The sequence below is a fragment of the Bombus pascuorum genome, chromosome 11, assembly GCF_905332965.1.
Source record: "Bombus pascuorum chromosome 11, iyBomPasc1.1, whole genome shotgun sequence".
NCBI lineage: Eukaryota > Metazoa > Arthropoda > Insecta > Hymenoptera > Apidae > Bombus > Bombus pascuorum.
The window spans coordinates 2,069,699-2,090,205 of NC_083498.1; the positions used below are offsets into that span (position 1 = coordinate 2,069,699).

General features: G+C 37.1%; 3 protein-coding genes across 5 annotated transcripts in view; 2 read left to right on the top strand and 1 right to left on the bottom strand.

Moving 5' to 3' along the window:
• Positions 1 to 20,507, bottom strand: part of LOC132911886 (uncharacterized) — a 290,962-nt gene that overhangs the window by 52,037 nt on the left and 218,418 nt on the right. The gene's annotated exons all lie outside the window — the stretch shown is intronic.
• LOC132911888 (uncharacterized) lies at positions 611 to 2,561 on the top strand. Its single transcript, XM_060968907.1, has one exon. It carries the CDS (start codon positions 648 to 650, stop codon positions 1,980 to 1,982), a length of 1,335 nt encoding a protein of 444 aa, XP_060824890.1. The 5' UTR covers positions 611 to 647; the 3' UTR covers positions 1,983 to 2,561.
• The window catches only part of LOC132911885 (suppressor of lurcher protein 1), a 535,060-nt gene continuing 520,490 nt past the window's right edge, over positions 5,938 to 20,507 (top strand). The window contains exon 1 of the mRNA XM_060968897.1: positions 5,938 to 6,709. Coding sequence (XP_060824880.1) covers positions 6,707 to 6,709 — 3 coding nt within the window. The 5' untranslated portion in view covers positions 5,938 to 6,706. The remainder of the gene's footprint in view (positions 6,710 to 20,507) is intronic.

Consider the following 20,507-nt stretch of genomic DNA (forward strand, 5'->3'; position numbering starts at 1 on the left):
GTCATCCACTCTGTCATTTTAGTACTTTCTCAAGCATTAAATAATGATCGTAAAGTTCTGTGCAAATTAAGCGTTATCTACGAAGTTCGATATCATTTACCACAGAAACCTGCTAAATTAAACGAAAAGTGTGGCAAAAGAAATGCGTTAAATCACATAATCGATGTGAGAAAAGTTCGTTTCACGAGTACATATCACGAGTATATTGTGGAATCGAAACTCCTGTTTCCAAAACCTTAGCGTACCAGTTTTTCTTCGTGCACGCATGCTATCGCAAGTCTTATTATGTTTCTTCGTGCAAAGGCATAAATCATTTAGTTCGTTTCCTCTCGTCTAGAAGGTATGTTCGACAAATTTACAGAATGTATAAATTATTATAATCGGATTGTATCGCGTCGCGGTGACGTCTTATCGAATCGTTTACTCGCATCTTCGCTCCTTCTTCGGATGGCATCTGGGATTTAACTGGCTCTTAATCGTGTCGCTGATAGTGGACGCCGTATTTGTCAAAGTATCACTTTTCAGCATTCACTCAAATGCTTCAAGATGCTTATTTACGATCCCACAAAAGTGACGAACGCGAACAGGGATCGTATATAAATGTTGGTATTGTCTCCTTCGCGACAGTTTCAACGTGCTCCCTCGACATGTCAACGATTAGCGTCGATTCGTCTTGCTGTTTGACCGACTCGACCAAGTCGCAGGTCTGCTCCATCAAAGAGAAACCAGTCGCTCTTCTGTCCGACTCCGACATCAATAAGATCGTCGAGCGAAAACTTCTCTCGAATAACTTTCGCGTTTTACACTGGAGTTTGGATAACTTAGGGGAGACAAATGGTTTCTTGGGCTTGTACTATACTCTTTCCGTTACGGTGAAAATCGATGACAAATCGAAGCATTTCAAATTCTTTGCGAAGACACCGCCACCAACCACTAGTCCACAGTACGATTTTTTAGTCCGTACAAATACGTTCAACAAGGAAATCGCTGTCTATAGTGAGATAGTGCCGAAGATGGGCACTGGAGGCGGTCCCAAATGGCTGCCCGATTATTATTTTGGCAAGAATAACGTTATAATAGTTTTGGAAGACGCCAGGCAAAACGGATACGTTAACCTGGACAAATATCTGCCGTTCGACGATGAACACTGCATTCTGCTAGCAAAGACGATCTCGGTCTTACACTCGAGATCCTTGATCCTGGACGAGAAGCTTCGCCGTAGTACCGGTCAAACGATTTTTGACCTTTACGGGAAGTACCTGGAGGAGGTGGCTTTCATCGAGAACGATTCAGCGACGCAAAAGTATCTCTCTTCGTGCATCAATGGTGCATGTACTATAGTTGATATGAACGAGAAGTTGAAGGACGATGAGGCGACACTTATTAAGAATTGGATAACCAAGTGGGTATGGAGGTTACCAGAATTGTTGAAGACGTCAAATAAATTCAGAAACGTGATGTGTCACCGGGATCTATGGCCAAATAATATCATGTTCAAGAAAGACTCTAGCGGTAAGTTGATCGGGTGTTACCTGATAGACTTTCAATTCTTGCAATATTCTCCGCCAGCGATCGATTTTGTGATATGTTTCCTGTTGTCGACCAATCGTGCTACTAGACGTCGATGCAACGAGTCGCTTATCGACGTTTACTGTGACACAATGAAGAAAGAATTGGCTGCGGAAGGTCTAGATCTTGAGGATTGCTTACCTCGCGCGCAATTCATTGAGAGTTGCAAGGACATTCAAGGCCTGGCATTGGCATATGCGATCGCTAACATGCAAATAATGTTGTTAACGCGACAAGCGGTGGAAGAATATTTTATAGAATCTACCGATCAACTGGAGTACGTCATGTACGGTGATCAACGCAGCGATCTCATTAAAAATCAATGCAGCATTATGAAATCCTATCAGTCGCGTATTACAGAGATAATAGAGGAAATTAGAGAGTATTTGGCAGCTAATCCAGACAAATGCTAGCGGACGAGAAAGAAAAGCACGGCTCATTGGTTGTTTCTTTGGCACGTTGGTCATTTGGTACTTGTATTGTCGTCTGTGATAAAATGTGATTTTAAAATGAGAGCAGAAAAGAGGTTGTTTCTACGATTCTACGATTCGACGATTTGCCGATGAAATGATCTATTTCGCCTTCTCGTTATCCAACGTTATGGTACAAATATTTTATTCGAAGGATTTAACGCAGCCACACGCGTAGGCTCGTAATTTTGTTACACGGAGAATCGTTAAGAAAGCGAATTTTCTACTCAAAACCATTGTGTGATACGACGCTTTGCCGGCTTAAACGACGTCATCGTTCTCCGTTAGGCGAACTTTGTCGTAAAAGGGAAAAGGGATTACGGGTCGTAATAAACTTTGTAGGAACCCTGCAAGAGGCGGAAAGATAGGAACCTCTAATATTTAAAGTAACTTTTCGCCGTAATCTTAACTCCTTACAGACTCAATACAGCTCATGGCTGCCACGAGCTGTATCGTCTTTTGTATCAGCGAACGTCGAAAAATATGGCATCATACTAATAAAATAAAGTCGCTTTTAATGGATATTTACATTTTTCTATGCACAGTATACCTAGTTTAAATATGCTCCAACTATTAAATATACGATAATATTCTTCAAATGGAAGTTGCCTGATTTAATACAAAAAACTTAATAGAATATTTGAATTCCTTTTTACATCGTTGTTGATAAAGTCTTGATATCTACGTACTTTTCTTCGATGGAACTATAATGTTTACAAGAAGCATTTCTGCACACCCTTATTCCTTTTTTGTAATCGTATGAAAGTACTTCTAAATAATATGAATTTTATTGTTTCTTAACTACTGTATTTTAGCCAAAGAAAATGGATATTTCGTATGTTACCTACTATTTTTCATTTTAGTAATTAATAGTTCGTATCGTTCCTTCGTTTCCTTGTATTTAAATTTGTGCAATCCTACGAGCATTTCATGGATTTCAGAATGTTGAAAAATATTCAATGTGGGGGAGGAAACAGTCACATTCAATTGTTGACAAATTTATCCTTGTGCAATAATCGAGCAACCGATATTCCTCGTTCGCGAAATGAGGAACACCCAGTTCTATTCAATGGCCCGTAATGTTATGTCAGATTAAAGCAGAAGTTCGTTTTACTGCCGGCAATTCGAAGCAGCCGTAATCGCTTTTATGTCGGGCTAATGACATAACCGTGAAACGTAAATTGCCCTACCTATCAATGACAGACTTGATACTATTCTATTGTAAGTACAATAATGCATGAACGCGTTGTCATTGTTTCCTTTCAACTATCCCTCTATTTTCACCAACTGGTACATTTGACGTATTCGATTTTTTCAATCCAATGAAGTTGCGTTAGAGTTTGTAAGCTCTTCCTTGGCAGTGAATACACAATAAACAGAAAGATGAATGTGACTGGCCTATTATGTAGCCTTCGTTGTATTATTACAAACACGAAATTATTTTACACAAACGAAGTATTCAAATTATAAAATTCCTCCTTTACGTAATGTAACATGTGTTCCCTGTTGGTCGGAATTTCCGAAAGTCCACACGTTGCTTTTATGTTAAAATACGGTAGAAATCGATATTGTTTAAATACTAACATTAATTTATCAGTTTGGTCAGTTCAAAGTTTCACAATTTATGTTTTCATTTCACGAAAATTAGGTAAAAATTGATTATATTTTTTTACGAAAAGTACAGCATTGTTACAAATATTGTTTTACGAGTACAAATTACGAGGTTCTGTCAGCATGATTTTATCTGAAATGGATGAAATTATAACGCTACCGCATTATAGTACAGAATATAAGGAAATTTCTGATTGAATGTGATATTGTAACAGTGTAATTTCCAATTTGTGTGATAGTGTAATTTAGTATAATTTCCAACAAGAATACTAGTTTGAGTAAGAAGTTTGTTTACTCCTGTTCAAAACAGGTGCATTACCAAGCAACAGCAGTTTCGAACCTTATACACGTAGATGTTGATTTCTGTAATGAAATTAAATCTGGTAAATCTAGAAGTACATAGCGAGATTTGTAAAAAGTTAAACATAAATAACTAGTTAAACTTTATTCCATAATATTATTAAACTTCCTTGTAGAAAAGGAGACACACGTAGATGCATATAAATAGCTCTTCCATTAATTAATATGTACATAGCTATAAATATACCTGGGACTTTTTTATGCAGTATCTTTATTACACAGTACCTTTCTTGCACGATCTACTTTTACACGGTTTTTTTTATATGGTTTATTTAACACGTTTTGATTACAGTTATGCAGTGTTTTTGACGCGTTTTGTTTACTGCAAATGTTATCAATCTTGAACGTTCTTCACGAGTTCAAAGGGATCTGAAAACTTGTATGACTTGTTCGACAATTATTAAAAAGAAAAAACGAAATAGATGTCATTGTAGCTGATACAAAACGATCGAACGAAGAATATTTCGAGAATGACGAAATTTGATTTTTTTTTTTCAAGTTATAAGAAAACATATTGCGATATAATAGAGAATGACGATGAGTAAGTTTTATGCTTTGTTACAAATCAATTGTTTCACGACTTTTTTTACGGCTGTTTTGTGCAATGTATGCATCCACCGTGTAAAAAGGGTCCCAGGTATTATTTGAAATTTATTGTACTAATATATACACTAATATATATAGTATTAACGCTGCATCGTAATAATTCTCAGAAATAGTTGTCACTATAGTAGAATTATCCTGCGGGTCATACGATTCCAAGCGATCAGTGCGAAATTACCATTGCATCGAGAGAAACGTTGTGCCAAGCTTGTTAATCACAGAAGCTTACTATTTCTCGTGTGCTCATTATACTTCACAGACCACAAGCTTTCCATTGAACGATGTAGAATTATCATCGATCAGCCGATAGCATTACGATTCCATTATCTGCATCTGTGCCGAACTCGACCTGACTAACCCATGCTCGTTACCAAGAGCCTGCATCTAACCGTAATCCCACGATTATACTACTTTGTGAATATTATCAGTACCTATGGAAAAGCCCGTTAGCTATAGAATTTCTAAAAAATTCACTTGAAACATTTCTGTAGACCGTTTTAATCGATTTTAGTTACAGTGAACAACTTTATTCGTTTAACGCAGATTCGTTTCAAGTAGATATGGTATATACGAGACGTATAAATAAGAATGTTCACCAGAAATAATTCAATATATGACGTAACTACATTTTACAAATTTTTGTTTCATTTTTGAGGTACAAAATCACCTGAGGGGCAGCTTATTCGTCTCTTTAGAAGCTACGATAAAGTAGTAGAAAAAATATGCGGTGCTATTTCAAAATTTTCAATTAACTTGTTTTCTACTTTTCAGTGAATATCAGCAATTCTTTTTGTTGACAAAGTTTAATAGTTACGATCTATATTAATAGTTTGTTTCTGACTTCTATTTTACTTCTTCTCGATTGTCATGTTATTGGTTTTTACGACAGAAATCGTGTATACGTTGTATTTCGTTGTAACCGATGTTTCGTAGATGTTACGGTCTGCGTCTTGAGGGTAGATCTGAAATAGTTCCAAGCGTTAAGGAATATCACATCGATAATACGATAAGAAAAGTATTTAAAGTAAGCTCGAAAGACCAAAATTCCCTGTTTGGATCGTATGGAAAAAGTCTGAATTACAATCTCGATGTAATGCCTTTGTAACCTTGACGTGAAATTCGATCGACTGTCGGGGATGTTACGGCGGAAAACAAAGAAGCTAATGATATTCGACGGCTCGGCGGTACATCCGTTTGCGAAATGATCGTGAGCTAAACTGGCGCGTTGCGTCGATTGCACGAAATCTCGTGGCTCGTGGAGGCGGTGGCAAAGGGCGCAGGCGTCCGGCGTCTGGCATCCGGTGGCGGCAAGCGGACTCGGATTTTCTCTAGTGTCGCGTCAACTGCCGCTGGAGAGTCGTGTGCGTTACACCCTGTTACCTCTAACCACCCCGTTTCGCGTGGCTTCGTCACGTTTTGTTGTCCGAAAACAAGTCACGTTCGCGAAAACGTCCGATCTCATCGCGAGTTTTGTGTCGTTGCCGTCGCGTCGCGTAGATACGAAGTGTAAATCCCAGCGATCGTGCAATCATTTTGCGGATGTCTTATCGCTTGTCGATGGTTCCCGCGATCATGCCGCGAACATGACAAGGCAACGTGTCGTGCAAATCGTTACAACTAACACGACGATCCTTTTCTACGTTTGACTGTTGTTCGTCCTAAACGAGTCGATGTAGTAAAGAATAAAATAGTGTCCGTTTGTGTCCATGGCGAGTGTATCTCCATTCGTTCTTTGCTGTAATTTTGCTACTTTTTACGGGCATAGAAGGTAATTCAAACGTCGCGATTGAGCGAGTGCGTAAAGGTCTATTCGGTCGAATGTATTCAAGCGAGCGTTTGAATCCCTGTTTCGATCGTGTTCAAGATTTACAGTCTCACTGCCGGTTTGTTGCCGATTTGTCGTAGAGTGCCTAGTCAGTGTACTTGGAGAAATTCTGACGAACGGTGTGTGAAGGGAGCAATTCGGCAAAGTGCGTTTAGTATGAATTGGTGCAAAGTGCAGGCTGTCGTGTATTCAGCGGAGACGTCGCCCGGCTGTGAAGGAATGCTTGTATCGGGCGCCGAAGCATGAGGGACGTCGCATCTTTAACGTAATGGTAAGTGCGCTGAATTTTTATTCGCTGGATTCTTCGATTCAAAGCCGGGTTCGTCTATCAATAGTTTGGTTAGACGCAATTCACTGGACCCTGCAACTGGCTGGAAATGCTGAAATCGCACATGGAACGGGCATAAATTTTTCAGGAAGTGTAGCATTGCATACCTAGTACGGTGGTAGAGTACTGTTTGTGTTCGTTTTCAGGACCATTTCGCGTGTCATTGTTGTTTCCACGAGACACTTCTGTACGAATAAAAAATTGCAACAAACTTCACATTGCGTGTGCGAGTCCTCGTGAGTTGTTGCGACCGTCCAAATATACATGCTTCGTTGAATTGCATGCGGTTGCGATTTTTACATTTCTTTGTACTGTCGTGCGTAAACCGTGTAAAATATCGCAGTCAAATGGCTTAAAGCAACGTTTGAGCATTGGTTCGCGTGTACCTCTTCTCGTTTTCAGTTTCGTTTTTTTCTTTTTGATACTGGATAGTACTTCAATGTCCGAGTTTCGGTTTTGTCTGCATCGTTTCATAGTAAACTCGTCGGCTATAACATCGACTTTCCAGATTAATGTTTCACCGGTATGATGCGGTATTCTTTTATGGGATTTTCCTTTTATCATTGGAAATAAAATTACGAAATAACGATGATTTTACTTGAAATTGCTTCCAAATACATTTATCTTTCGAAATGACGTGTATGTGTTGCGCAAGGTTACAGTTGGTTTAATTAATTTTTTCAAGAAAAAATAATTTTATTTATAAATGTAATTTCGTCACTTTGGTTCATTATGTTGGCATAAAATATAACTTCGTTTTAAATTTCATTATTTGAGCAGTGCCTTTACATTTTTGTTTAAATTTGAATAATGATGATATAATAAACATGTCAGTTAAATGAAACGATATTACTTATTACGTATAACTGTAAATTATACTTATGTTAGTTAAAATATGAAATCGTCATAAAGGTATGTAACTTTTTTTCAAGAACTCTCCGTGTTACGAAGCATTAAACGTAGTAATGGCATGCAAATGATCGTTAATAAAGAGTAGCATAAATTACGACTTGTTTTCATTATTACATTGTTCTTCGACATTACCACGAGTAAATTGATTTAAGGTATTTTAACGTTTATGTATAAATAATGGAATTTCATTATACACAGCAAATTCATTTAAGGCACCAAATTCAAAGATGCAGTTAGTTAACGTTACAATTTATAGTCTTTAACCCCTTGATGTACGATTTAATTCGGATTATCTCGTCATTGTATACTTTGTATACAACAATATTACCACTATTTGTGTACATTGTAGGTATTACAATGACGAGTCAGACTCGTGATATGAACTCAAGGTGTTAAATAATACAGTAACACATTTTTGACGTTTTTACAAAGTTTCGTATAACGGAAAATTTATAATATTATTCGAATGCATTAAAATAATACTTCTAATTCAAACATGTATTATCGAAAACGGTATAAAAAAATATATAAAAATGTTGCATTCGCGTGTAACGGAAAATATAGTATTGTTATAACTTTTAAAGTAGGAACAAAAACAGAAACATTTTGATATTACCTGGTTCAATATCGAAGTATTCGTTATTAAAATTCGATCAATTTATGGGATTATATAGTACGCGAATATCTCGTGCGCCCAAGGCAAAAAATAGGATACGAACAGTTTTTTCCCGATTTAGTTTAGCATTTAGTTTATGTTCGGTTTAAAGTTTTTGCGAATGCGTCGAGTTTTTCTATCGATAGGGTTGGCTCGTTGTTTCTGTGAAAGTATAGAAGAGAAAAGGAGACAATCAGCCATTAACGGCATGTGTCGAGGCGCGCAATTTACATACATACCTGAGTATATGTTTGCCCCAGGTCAGACACAATGGCACCCACGATTTTACTCTATATGTATATTATCCCACTTTGTGTCATGCACATCGATAACCTGACACCTGAACAATCTGGATCGATAGTATCAACTGTTTAATTTAATTGCTTTATACTAACTGCATAATGGAAGAACGATGCTCTGAGCATTGACCGAGGACTGGTTTGGTTGGTTCAGCAATTAGCTTAAATATCGCTTACATTGACATTAATCGACGTATCTCGTTGATGCGAAATCAATTGTATACATTAGCCATTTTAAATGAACCAAGCTTGTCGATCGTTTCCATACCTTCTTTCTTTTCCGAGTAATTTAATATACCTGTATACTTATTACATAAACTGAAAAAAGATATTTTTTTATTCTCTATACATATATGAATATGTATACAAAATTAGTATACGCATAATGGATATAATTAGCAATATGCAGCCAGATCTTAATGTTCGAATGTTCTTATTATTCCATTATTTGCTTTTGTACAAGGAAATTTAATTTAACTGCTTCAAAGGAATTCTATCTATTACATACATACACATATATCTTTTTCATTTAATTAGTCTCTGTTTTACTTTGCGCCTGAATTTATTCCATTGCCTTTGTGTAATTACTATTATTGCACTGCACATTTTTCTTATAAATTCTGCGAAATAAATTGATCTAATAAGTTATTATGCAGCAAATTTTAGATCGAGCGAAAATTTGAACTAGACTCTATCAGCTAGAGCATCGAGTAGATTAGAATACGTGGTATATAGATATTTGCCTGCATGTGGCAAAAGTCTGCACGTACGATGACTTTAAAGTGGTTTCAATGTTTACTTCGTCGCATGGCAAGAGGCAAGGTCTCATACGAGGCAATTTAGTTATCAGAATGCGTACTTACAATCAATAGCACGTACAGCTTTGAAGCGAAGGCGGCTGAGTATATGCACATGTGTGAAATTACAACACTGCATTATCCAAAGCACAGTAAACTGTGAATCGCGTTTGATGTGACACTAAAGATTTATAAAAGTTCTCGACTTTAGTAACATATTCAGTTTTATATTCTCAAACAGACGCCCGATAGGCGTGTTCTCGCGATTTTTTTTCTACATGATCGGGTATTTTTTGTGTAGGACAAACATTAAGTTGAAAGTGCAGTTCAGTTCCCTCGTCAACCATAATCAGCACAGATGGCTTCGTAACCCTCCCTCCTTTATGGAATTGTAGTTTTCTTACAGATGTCCAATTGTACTCGTAGAATGGCGATAGAACTCGTCACAGCTAATATACTTATATTCAAGTGTCCAATCGATGATTAATTCTGTTACGGTTCTCGAATTTCTATATTTCAATCTTGCTCTCATGTTAACAAACGAAAAAGATTTTGAACATTTCGAAGTGTTCAAAGTAAAATTGTCTGTCAAATAGAATTTTTTGATACTTTGTTCAAACCTGGAATATCTTTTAGCGTTAGAAAAATACTGTTGGATCGTAAATGACAGGCAGAATGCGGCAGGGTTAATTACGTTTCAGTGGAGAACTAATTAAAAAGTTGTTCAATTTTTCACCGTTTCCAATGTTCGTTTTGTCATTTGAAAATTAATCTTCGTCTCAATCTTTCGTTTCATGCATAAAAAGTGATTTCACGAGAATGTCGAGTAACAGGAGAAGAAGCGGAAGAAAAGGGAGGACGGTGTTGCATCTGGTTCGACTTTCAATTGAAAAGTTTCGCGGTTTCGCGACAAAAGGCCGTCGTTCCGTCGTTTACCCAAGGGTCCAGGGATATTTTTCACGGGCAATGATTTATTCGGTAACCGGCAGGCCACCCCTACGTGATATCGGAGTGTGCGCGGCTTGATGCGCGCGCGAGTTCCCGCACACGTGACGAGAATCGCCATTCACGCGCTTGTCGAAGTACATTTACAAGCGTTGCACTCGTTGCAGAAAGTTCTTGAATTGTTGTCCCCGTTCACGCCTTGGAAATTGATTTCCCGTGTTCGTCCCACGTCATCTGCCATTTTTGCGCGCGTTTCATTGCCGCTTTGAACCGATATTCTTCATTAAATGCAAATATATCGATAAAACTGTGAATGGAAAAACGTGATGTCTCCCTGTGACGACGACTAATTAATAAAGCTGTGTTAACGAGACGTTGTACGAGCGTTTCCTGTGGGAATGAATTTTTACTGGTTAAAATTAAATTTGAATGGTAATGCGTTACACGTATTAACATGTTGACTGCCACGGTGATCATCGATGACCGCGGTGTTTTTACTACATTTTTTAGGATGATTAAAGCAAGATATATTTCATGGACTAAAAATTTCTCAACGATGCGAATGATTTAAATGACATTGTTAGAGAAAAATACGCGCAAATACGATATAACATTTTGCAAAAATTAAATGTTATGTTGTTGTATATTTCAATCTATCGCGGCTATATAAAATTCACGCAACAGTCAACGTGTTGAACATTACAGAGTCGAGTTACGCTTTAACAGTAACGCTACAGAGTACTATTAATCAACTTTATTTATTGTTTAACCATGTGAACGTAATACTGCTTCGATGTACGCGTGAAATATGTATGATTACAGACATGTTTCGGTGGTATCGTGCAAACAATGTCGCGTAGTTCCATTCCATTCCATTTTGTAGAGGCACTCGTCGTTTCAGGAATGGAGAGATCCTGCGGGAGAACTTATTCTGCAATGTAAATATATTCGGTTGTTTATACAGGCGCATGGCTAAACGCGTAGAAAGTGTTTAGCAATTTTAGCTGGTTGTCAAGTAAAGCTGTGTCAATTTACTTTGATATCTCATATGCACCGGTACACCGCGTGATGTGCTCAATACACACGTTGCAGCCCCTCGTGTGCACGCGGCGTTCGAGATAAATGGGGTTTGTAAACTAATAGCGTCAAAGCGCGTTTTTGGTATTTAAATTGCGTTAGCCGGTTAGCAGTCGAACCCGTGAGATATTAGTTTAATCATTCTCGCGCGTTCCAATATTTTAATTAGAGCGAATACGGATATCGGCGATTTAATTCGCCTGGAAATTGCCCAACTTTGTCCCCGATATTACGCCAATGTAAATTAACGAATGGTGGTCGTTCACAAATTTTTTCTATTTTATCTTGTTAGTTTCATGATTTGTTCGAAACGAAGCGAAAGATAGAGAATAGTTGAATTTTAAAATAATTTCTTGGTTGGAGCTTTCTTTCTACTTGGCGCCTATAAGGATATCCTTCGTCTGTAAATATTAGTGTAACTTGATAAATTCAATTAATACTACTTGCAAAAGTGAATAGATAATAAATTCTATAATTCGTGAATTATAAAAATATCCAATATATGTGAATTATGAAATAAGATAACTAGTACACATTGTTGCGCGTTCATATATCTTCCTTTTACGATTGATTTATATAATCTTGGTTCAGAAACTCAAATAAATTGATAAAAATTATTTTTTCAAAGGTAAGTCAATTTGACGTTTCTGTGAAAGCGTTACATTCTCTTTTACGGTTAAATGCGTCTGCATATTAGCATCCAGAAATATGCAAATCAAATACGCGTGTCAACGTGTCGTGCAAATCGGTTCGATATGCATGCCTGAAACGTTTGCAGCAACGTGCGTTTACGATGACCGCACGTGTTGCAACATACAAGAACGAATGGTAGAGATATACGTTTTCTTAGCAATTCGAACGGTTCGTATGGCAGAGAAGAAGTCATAAACCTCGGTCTGTGTGTAGTACGCTTGGCTTCGATCGCCCGATAAATAATGCTGCCACTGAAACGTAAATTTTGGTTCACGCTAAGTTATAGAGGCGCAACGAGTGCATCGTTCGAAGTTAAAAGTCAGCCGGCAACTGTTCGCTGCGAAGTCATGAAATATTGCAAACGAAAGAATCGACGGTGTTTGGTCGAACCAAATCATCGATTGTTGTTGTTTTATAATGCTTTGTTAATTCATGACAAGCAAAGCAAAGGGAATTAGGTCTTAAAATAATGGATAAATGGGATTCGGTAAATGTGATTCCTTCAAATTGCTTAATAATTTAGGAAATTATTAATTTCTTTTATAAAGACGATTGGCATCTCAAAAAAATGTAAACATCTTCTTTCTGTTCAATGATATGAGAAATTCTTAAAGCATAATTTAAAAGAAAAACTCATTACTCGTTCGGAAGAAGTTAAGAACGAGACGAGAGTTGCATTATTATGCGTCAGTGTGCGAGATATTTTATTTTGAGTTTCACAAGTATACATTCCGTACAAGCGAGTGTCCGAAGTTCCGTTGTTTGGTGTTATCGTCAAGGGATTCGATCCTTTGAGAGTGTACTCGAACTGTCGTACATGCGGAGATCGGTCGCGCAATTAGGTTTATAATGGTGTGTGTGTGAGAGTATCGGGAAACTCCGGAAACCACCCTTATGCTTTATACATCGACCCTTCTATCCAAGCGGCAAATTAGCCTTATAACGTTGCAATTTGGAAATATTACTTTTAATGTTGGATTACCTTTATAACGCGTTAGCAAGTTTTATTGCTCATTACGGACAAACATTACGATGATGGTAAATCATTGGAATAAAGCTTACTGCGTTGTAGGAAATATAGACTACATCAGCATTCTTGACAATGACTTTTTTTTGCTACATAAAACAGAAAAATGAATTGTCCATAAATTATTCGTGGTTTGCGCTCATACAATGTTGCGAAACTTTTTATTTGCAGCACAATTTTTGAAGATGATGATGTCGCAACCATGCTATCAACTACAATGAAACTCTGTTGTATATTCTTTTTGAAAGAAAACACATCTTTCCAACAAGATACAGAAATGGCTGTGGTTACGAGGTAACTAACTTGTAGAAAAAAATTTCCATTAAAAACTCTTCTGTCTGATTACACGGTTCGTAGACAGAACTTTTATCTTGGAAAAATAGCTCACTACAAAGCAAACCTAAATGTTCTCTCGCGTTTAAAATCTGTATTCCTCAAGAATCGATATTTTTCCGTAAGAGTTTTTTTACAGAAATATGTAACATTTTCGACGTTTTCTCCAAGCTATTGCGAAACTCAGAATCTAGAATTTCATTTAAATTGAATTATTTTCCGTGACAACGAAGGTGGACAATGAACTCAAGAAAGAAAACAAGCAACCTGAATTCAACTGGAAGACGATTTAACTAAATTGCAGCGAGAAGCAGCGGAAAATAAAAATAAAATTATCTCTTGAAGCTATCTTGATTCGTGGTATCGCTAGAGAAGTTCGGCAAAGACTCCATGATTGCTTAAACATTATAACTTGCTAATAGTCCACTGGGCAAGGTGTTATTATGAAAACGACTATTTGCAAATTGCCAGCTGGTAGAAACGAACAGTGCGTTAAGGAAAAGAAAATGAAGACGAAAACGCGATCGTCCGTCCATCTGGTGCAAGAAAAAAGAAAAAAAAACCATTTCGCCGTCTCGACAGCTGCGATATTTACGGCCAGTGAATGGAACGAACGTACAGGATTCGAATCTATTGATTGGTGTCCGTAACTTTTTCAGCTGTTTCATGTTTCACGTAAAATGAACTGGTAACTTTAGGCGATCCGTATTTAGAGAGGTTTTCAGGTATGTAATAGATCAAGTATTCGGCGGACTTTGCGCGCGTATACGAACAAGTTATACAGCTGCGAGAAGTCAGCGAAATTACTCGTGGACATGCACGTACCGATGGCATAACTCATGATTGTTCTTATCGTCTTACTAACAACGTGATAAACGTACGTACACTTGTGTACGTTTCGATCTCATCGTTTACTCGTTTCCGTCTCGATAAACGGTACGTTTCATGAGCTCTAACATTATCGACTATCCAATAATTACCTTTGATACTTTTCGAACCAAGTCACGACAGATGGACACTTGTATCTCCTATTTCTTCCTAACATCCTTTTGATATTGTCTGTTTGTAGGCATGGACCGAAAGAAGCGTTAAAAAGGATCTAGTACTGAACGAAATTAAAACGTGGTAAATCAAGTTTAAGCGCACGTGTTTGTTTAACAACAAAGTGTACGGCTTTATGTTGTTTCTTTGCGGTGAAAGGAGCTTGCGGATCTGCCGCTGCTACAAACAAGTCCGGGAGGAAAATTACCGGGGGAGAGCGAGGCGTTTTGTTTCACGAGGCGTGAAATATCAGATATTGATTGAAAATTCGCGAATAAATACACGACAAGTTTCGTCGTTCATCGAAAATATGAATTATCAACGACTCCTAACTATCTTTTACCTGTTTCACGACTAGATTGTCATTTTTGAGAATATCGTTGAAAAGTTAATGGCATCGTAAAAGATTTCCAAGAAACGTGCCTTTTTAACGATTCAAAATAATTCCGAAGTGTTTCATTCCAACCAATCTTTTGTCGATTTTTCCATCAAGGTTTTCATCGCTTTCGTTTTCCATCTAGCGTAGGAAATTTCCAATCAGCATGCTTTTATGGTATCATGGATGCTCTTCCATGTGCCCTTAGCGCATGGCTTAATAGAGATAGGGAAATAATAGACGATATCTGAACGGGTTTGACGCTTTTGATGATATTTAAAAGTAAGAATGTTTCTCTACGTGAAATTTCTCGACCTTACGGATTATCACCTCTTGACTTCATAAAAACGCTGCGTTTATGATATTCGTGGCTATCGAGGCCTATGGACGTAGAAATTCTATCGTCCGCAATATTAATATCCTGAATAAAAAATAGCCTCTTATTATCAAAAATAAGTTACGTACCATGCGGCAAGAAAGCGATGACAAACAAATGGTAAACGTCCAAACTATTAAGACTTGTAATTGTTTCGATGAACAATTATGTATTCCCTGTTTTGGAATGCGCTATACAATCTACGTATTACAACTCTTTTTTTAATGTCGCGACGCGTTTGTGTTGCGGCATATCGTCATTTTATTTCGCAGTAAAAGGGTTTCAATGTAATTGCGAGTGCTTTTCTTTATTCTTCGAGATGGAAAGATTTTACAAAAATAAGAAAAGTTGTTACAAAATTTCGAAAACTATGAATTCTGATCTGCATTTTTTTTAATTTGGGGAAGGCTCCACAAAATTTAACGTACGTCCACGCATGCATAGTTCGAACGCGATCTCCAATCTTGTTTACTCGATGACATACCTCTATTTATTAAATTAACAATTATTATCGTCGGTTTCCCAACTACGATCGATGGTTTGGACAAAAGCTGTTTCATGGTTGTAGGTCGTAATGTAGAAGAGAATCGTGGTCGCAACTGCATGGTTAATATGAAATAACCTCGTGCATTACACGCGTTACATTTATGCTCTTGTAAACCGCCAGTATAACTCAAATATCATACACATGTTCGGCTAAGCAATAAATAATTGTACTAAATATACCGTGATTTAACCGTGACCTATCCAGGAGTATACAGTATACACGCAAGATCAAAATTAATTTCGATACTACATTGCTACCTTCGCGGTACTTATAATATCGTAATTTCGGAAATATGATAGTTTATACCCTGGCGCTGTAGCTATATCTATTCTTAGAGAGTTAAAACTGCTGACCATTTTAGATGCTCTTCGATATATTCTTTCGTACGATCCGATCTCAATTTCACTTGAAGAAAGATACGAATGCTATGTTACGTATATCGCTTACGACATGCAGATGGAACAAAATTTGTCTGGTCATGTTACGAAGGTGTGAAATTTCCTTGCATTATGTCACCGGTGTCAAAACCAAACACGTATGAAGGATGCTTATGAAACTATCGTAGAATAATGACAACCTCTCAAGTTGAGGAGATAGTATACACGATTTTCTATGTTCTATGACGTGACGAACAATAAGAGAGATAGAGAAGAGAATTGGACAAATTCTTACGAACAGATTCTTATGTTTGTAATATTTTTCTGCACGCGATAATTTGCTCGAGCTACTGCATGAATTTCTATGTATTTTTGTTTGTAATAAAATTGAGACGTTGACAAAAGGTGGAGATGATCAGTTTGGCTTTTGAGAGCCTCCCATGTTAATTGTTGTGAATGATGTATGAGATAGTTTAGAGATAGCAAGCAAGCAGATATTGCGTTGCCTCGAAAACCATTGATCCTGAAGGATTTGACTATAATGTGCGGAAGGCGAGGTGCTTTTTGGTAAGAAGACTGTGAGGAATAGCACGGATTTACTCTAAAACCTCGCAACCGAGCGCGTGGCTGAGCAAGTCGGTCATTCCCTGCTATAAAACATTTTTACTATTTTTATTTTTCCAACTTTATATTTGCAGGAATTTAATTAATATGACCTATATTTTATTTAAATATTCTGAACAGAATATTGGACTGGATTTAGAAATATATTTCGATCTTAAAGAGTCATTGGAAAGTGAGAGTATTCTTCATCGGATAAATTCTACTGTAACTCTATTCTATTGTAGGAAACAATAAATTACCAATGGTAATTTTGAATTGAAAAGCTACCGCATGCAACTTGGAAAAACGAGGAAATATTAGCGAACACGATCAGCAATCTCGAATTATGCGCGATGGAATATATGAAAGGTAAAATTGCGCTTGCGAGTCACTTGGTCGCCGTTAATGGAAACGACATTTCGATGACGATAAAGTACTGTGTCGTGGAAGTTCGGCTCGTGATGCGTTCGTGGTCCCTGCACTTACGTAACGAACAGCAGAGATATTTATCGCGAATGTAGCGAGTAGTTCGCCGTTCACCAAGGTTCAAGCGCTCCTTTACTTTTGCTTGAACGTAGACGGAAGCAGCGCTCTGTTCGTGCTACTGCTTTGAATCTCGTTATCCATGCTTCCACTCTGTCGCGACATTATTTCCATTCGAAATAACTTAATGGCACCGATCGTACCGAAGAAAAATCCACGTGTTCTTTTAAAATAAAAACAAAATTATGTAGCGACCTCCGTGTCTTTTTTTCTCGTGTTATTATTTATATTTTCTCCTTTTATCTTCGCTCTGCTGCAATACACTTTTCTCCTCTGTTGTGTTCAGGAAGTCTTGATCGAAAAGCGCGGAACAACACTGCGACGAGTTATTGATCGCGATGAGTGCGAAGGAAAGTTGCGACGACAAAGTTCGCCATTGTGGCGCGATTAAATTTTATTCCTCTGGACGCGGCAAGTTTCTGCCGCAACTTCGCGACATCGTGTATTATTTTCGACTTTCGATGGAAAACTCTCGGGGTGGCCCCGGGCTTTTTCTTTATCATCGTCCGAAGACTCTAATAAAGGACCTAATAGCGGAAGAATTTCCACGTTGATAGAAAATTCATGGATCCAGAGCGGGAGAAGATTTATGCGCCGCGATCCTTCCAGAATGTCCCGGTTCTCCTCAAGGGACGCGTTCACTCGTTCGGAAACTATTGATATAGAGTAATGTCGTTCTCATTTATTGAAGCAGGAGCACGAATCACGATAATTAATATTCCGTTGCATTGAAAATGTTACAATAGTATTCCGCTGCGAAGAGAAGCATAGCTAATCGTAATCGAGAAGCTTATCCTTGAAATAATTGCAGAAGGTTAAAATTTGAAAAATTTAGAGTAAAAGATCAATTTTTTTGGTTAGAGAGTACAGTCTGATTTGATCTACAATTTGACACTCATAATATCAAATGATGGAATAGTATGTTCGAAGAGGAATGTCCTTTAAATTATAGACTTGAAAATATACATCGATTTCAATTCTTTTATTGGATTTTGATACTAGAGAAAAGCATTGCTTATTTATTCTAATTTATATTGTCATTTTCAAGTAATTTTTCCAAACATGAATTCTTCGTTTCAACTATCTAACATCAAATTCGTGATTATCTTCAAATTCAATCTACACGTGATTACTTTCGCTCCAATAACTGTACTGTGTAAATAATCACCTCCACTCCATTAATCTGACGTGCAGCGTATCTTGACTATCGTCGCGTTGCACGTATAATCGTTACGGTGCATTTGTTTCAGGGAACGTAGTAGAAGGACATGAAATTTTTCTATTTAAAGAAAGGACACTGACAAATACGTAATTAAGAAGATTAGATTTTCCTTCGCCGAAAATGAATTATCCTACAATATTATATGTACCTCAGATACAAAATTTCTTTGTTTACAGACAGTAAGTTTTCATAGAAACTCGCTTTTTTTGGCTCGCGCATAGTTCACGTTAGGGTAGCGAACCTGTTGCCTGCAATGAATAGCCCAAAGTATGTATTTGAGGCCCGTTGTTTCGCTTTTACAATTTCAGTAATGAAATTTGATTCTGTAGTTCTGGCTTCAATCTCGTTTTTGGAATCCGTTGCTTCAGCCAATGTTTGTACTGCTTTTTCCTTTCCAAAACTCGCTGCTTCGGTCAAACTGTTTTTACAATCCTGCCCCTGAAGTTTTTCATTTTAACTGATCCAAGCAAGAGCTTTCTCGGTAAAACATTTGTTTGTGGTCAGTGATTGATTCATCTAGATAAATAGCATATTTTTCATTATATAGTCACTAATCGCTTGATTAGCGATGTCACCGTTTGTTGAGAACACCACTGGTCTGTGCCTAAAGATAAGCGGATGAAGATTAAGTAATATCATAGAATTTCTACCAGGTTTCCTAATTATTCAAGGTTCGATTTCCACTGAACCGTTACAAATGCCTTATCCCTTTATCCTTCGGAAACTCCAGGTTCATAGCACATCTTAGGCCATTGAGAATGGTAGATAATGTCGATCTACTTCAGTTCTAATAACCAAATCCTTCGGAAATCATTTAACGGCAACCGTACCTAGTTCGGTATTGATCGCGAGTTTATTCGACATGCCATGACTAGCCAGAAATAAAAAAAAAAAAAGATATCGTTGGTGAATTAATATCTCATGGCATAGAATATCCAACATAGAAGGAAAAGGAGGATAGAGAGCGTATTGAATGGCATAGTAGATGCCAGATTTCCAAGTATATGGAGAGGCTATCTTTCGAATTCAAGATAGATCGATTGTGGCTGGCACTTCTGTGGACTGTTCCGATCATAAATCATGCTACGATATGTCTATGTATCGAGAGATGAAGTGGCCTTGAATACTTGCAAATGGTCGCAGGGTAATATCAGCAAGAAATGATGAGACCGTGGACGCAAGAAATAACAAAGATTTTGTTTGGCGAAGCTTGGCGAGTTAGTTCTAACCGGACGATCGATCGTTTCTACCAAACTTTGTCCTTAATGGATAAGCTCGCTTGGACCTATTATGCAAATGACAGGTAAGATCTAGCAAAAAGTTAGGGTCATCTTCCAAAAATGATCGTTCTTTGCTTCGAATTTCTCTATGGGTTGCGTTAACAAGATTTTCATTTGACTTTGCTATCTCTTTAATGTTTCTATGATCAGTTAAAAAGAATGAAATAGATTATTCGAAAGTAGGTTTTATAAAACAAATCAGATAAATAGACGTGTCTAATACAAATCATATTCAGAGTCTGTACTGTACATTAGCGTGTTTTTGAAATGTATCTAGTGACAAATTAACGAATGTTTTTAATATATTTAACGATGTAAGCTACATAAAGTTTGTAGTACATCAATAATATTACTGAAGATTAAATCACAGGATGCGCGATTTATGTAATATCAACTGTGTGTAAAATAAACTATGATAATAATGCTAAACTGATAAATTGTATGAGAATATAATATGATACTAATGTCAATCAGAAAACAGTACATTTTCTTGTTAATCCATAAATACGAACGTATAATAAAAAATTACTGAAATTTTATGCATTAGACTTAGTAATTATTTATCTTATAGATGATAGAGCATAAATTGAGAAATTATGCAAACCTGCGAAAGTTATAACCCTAGAAAGTTATAACTT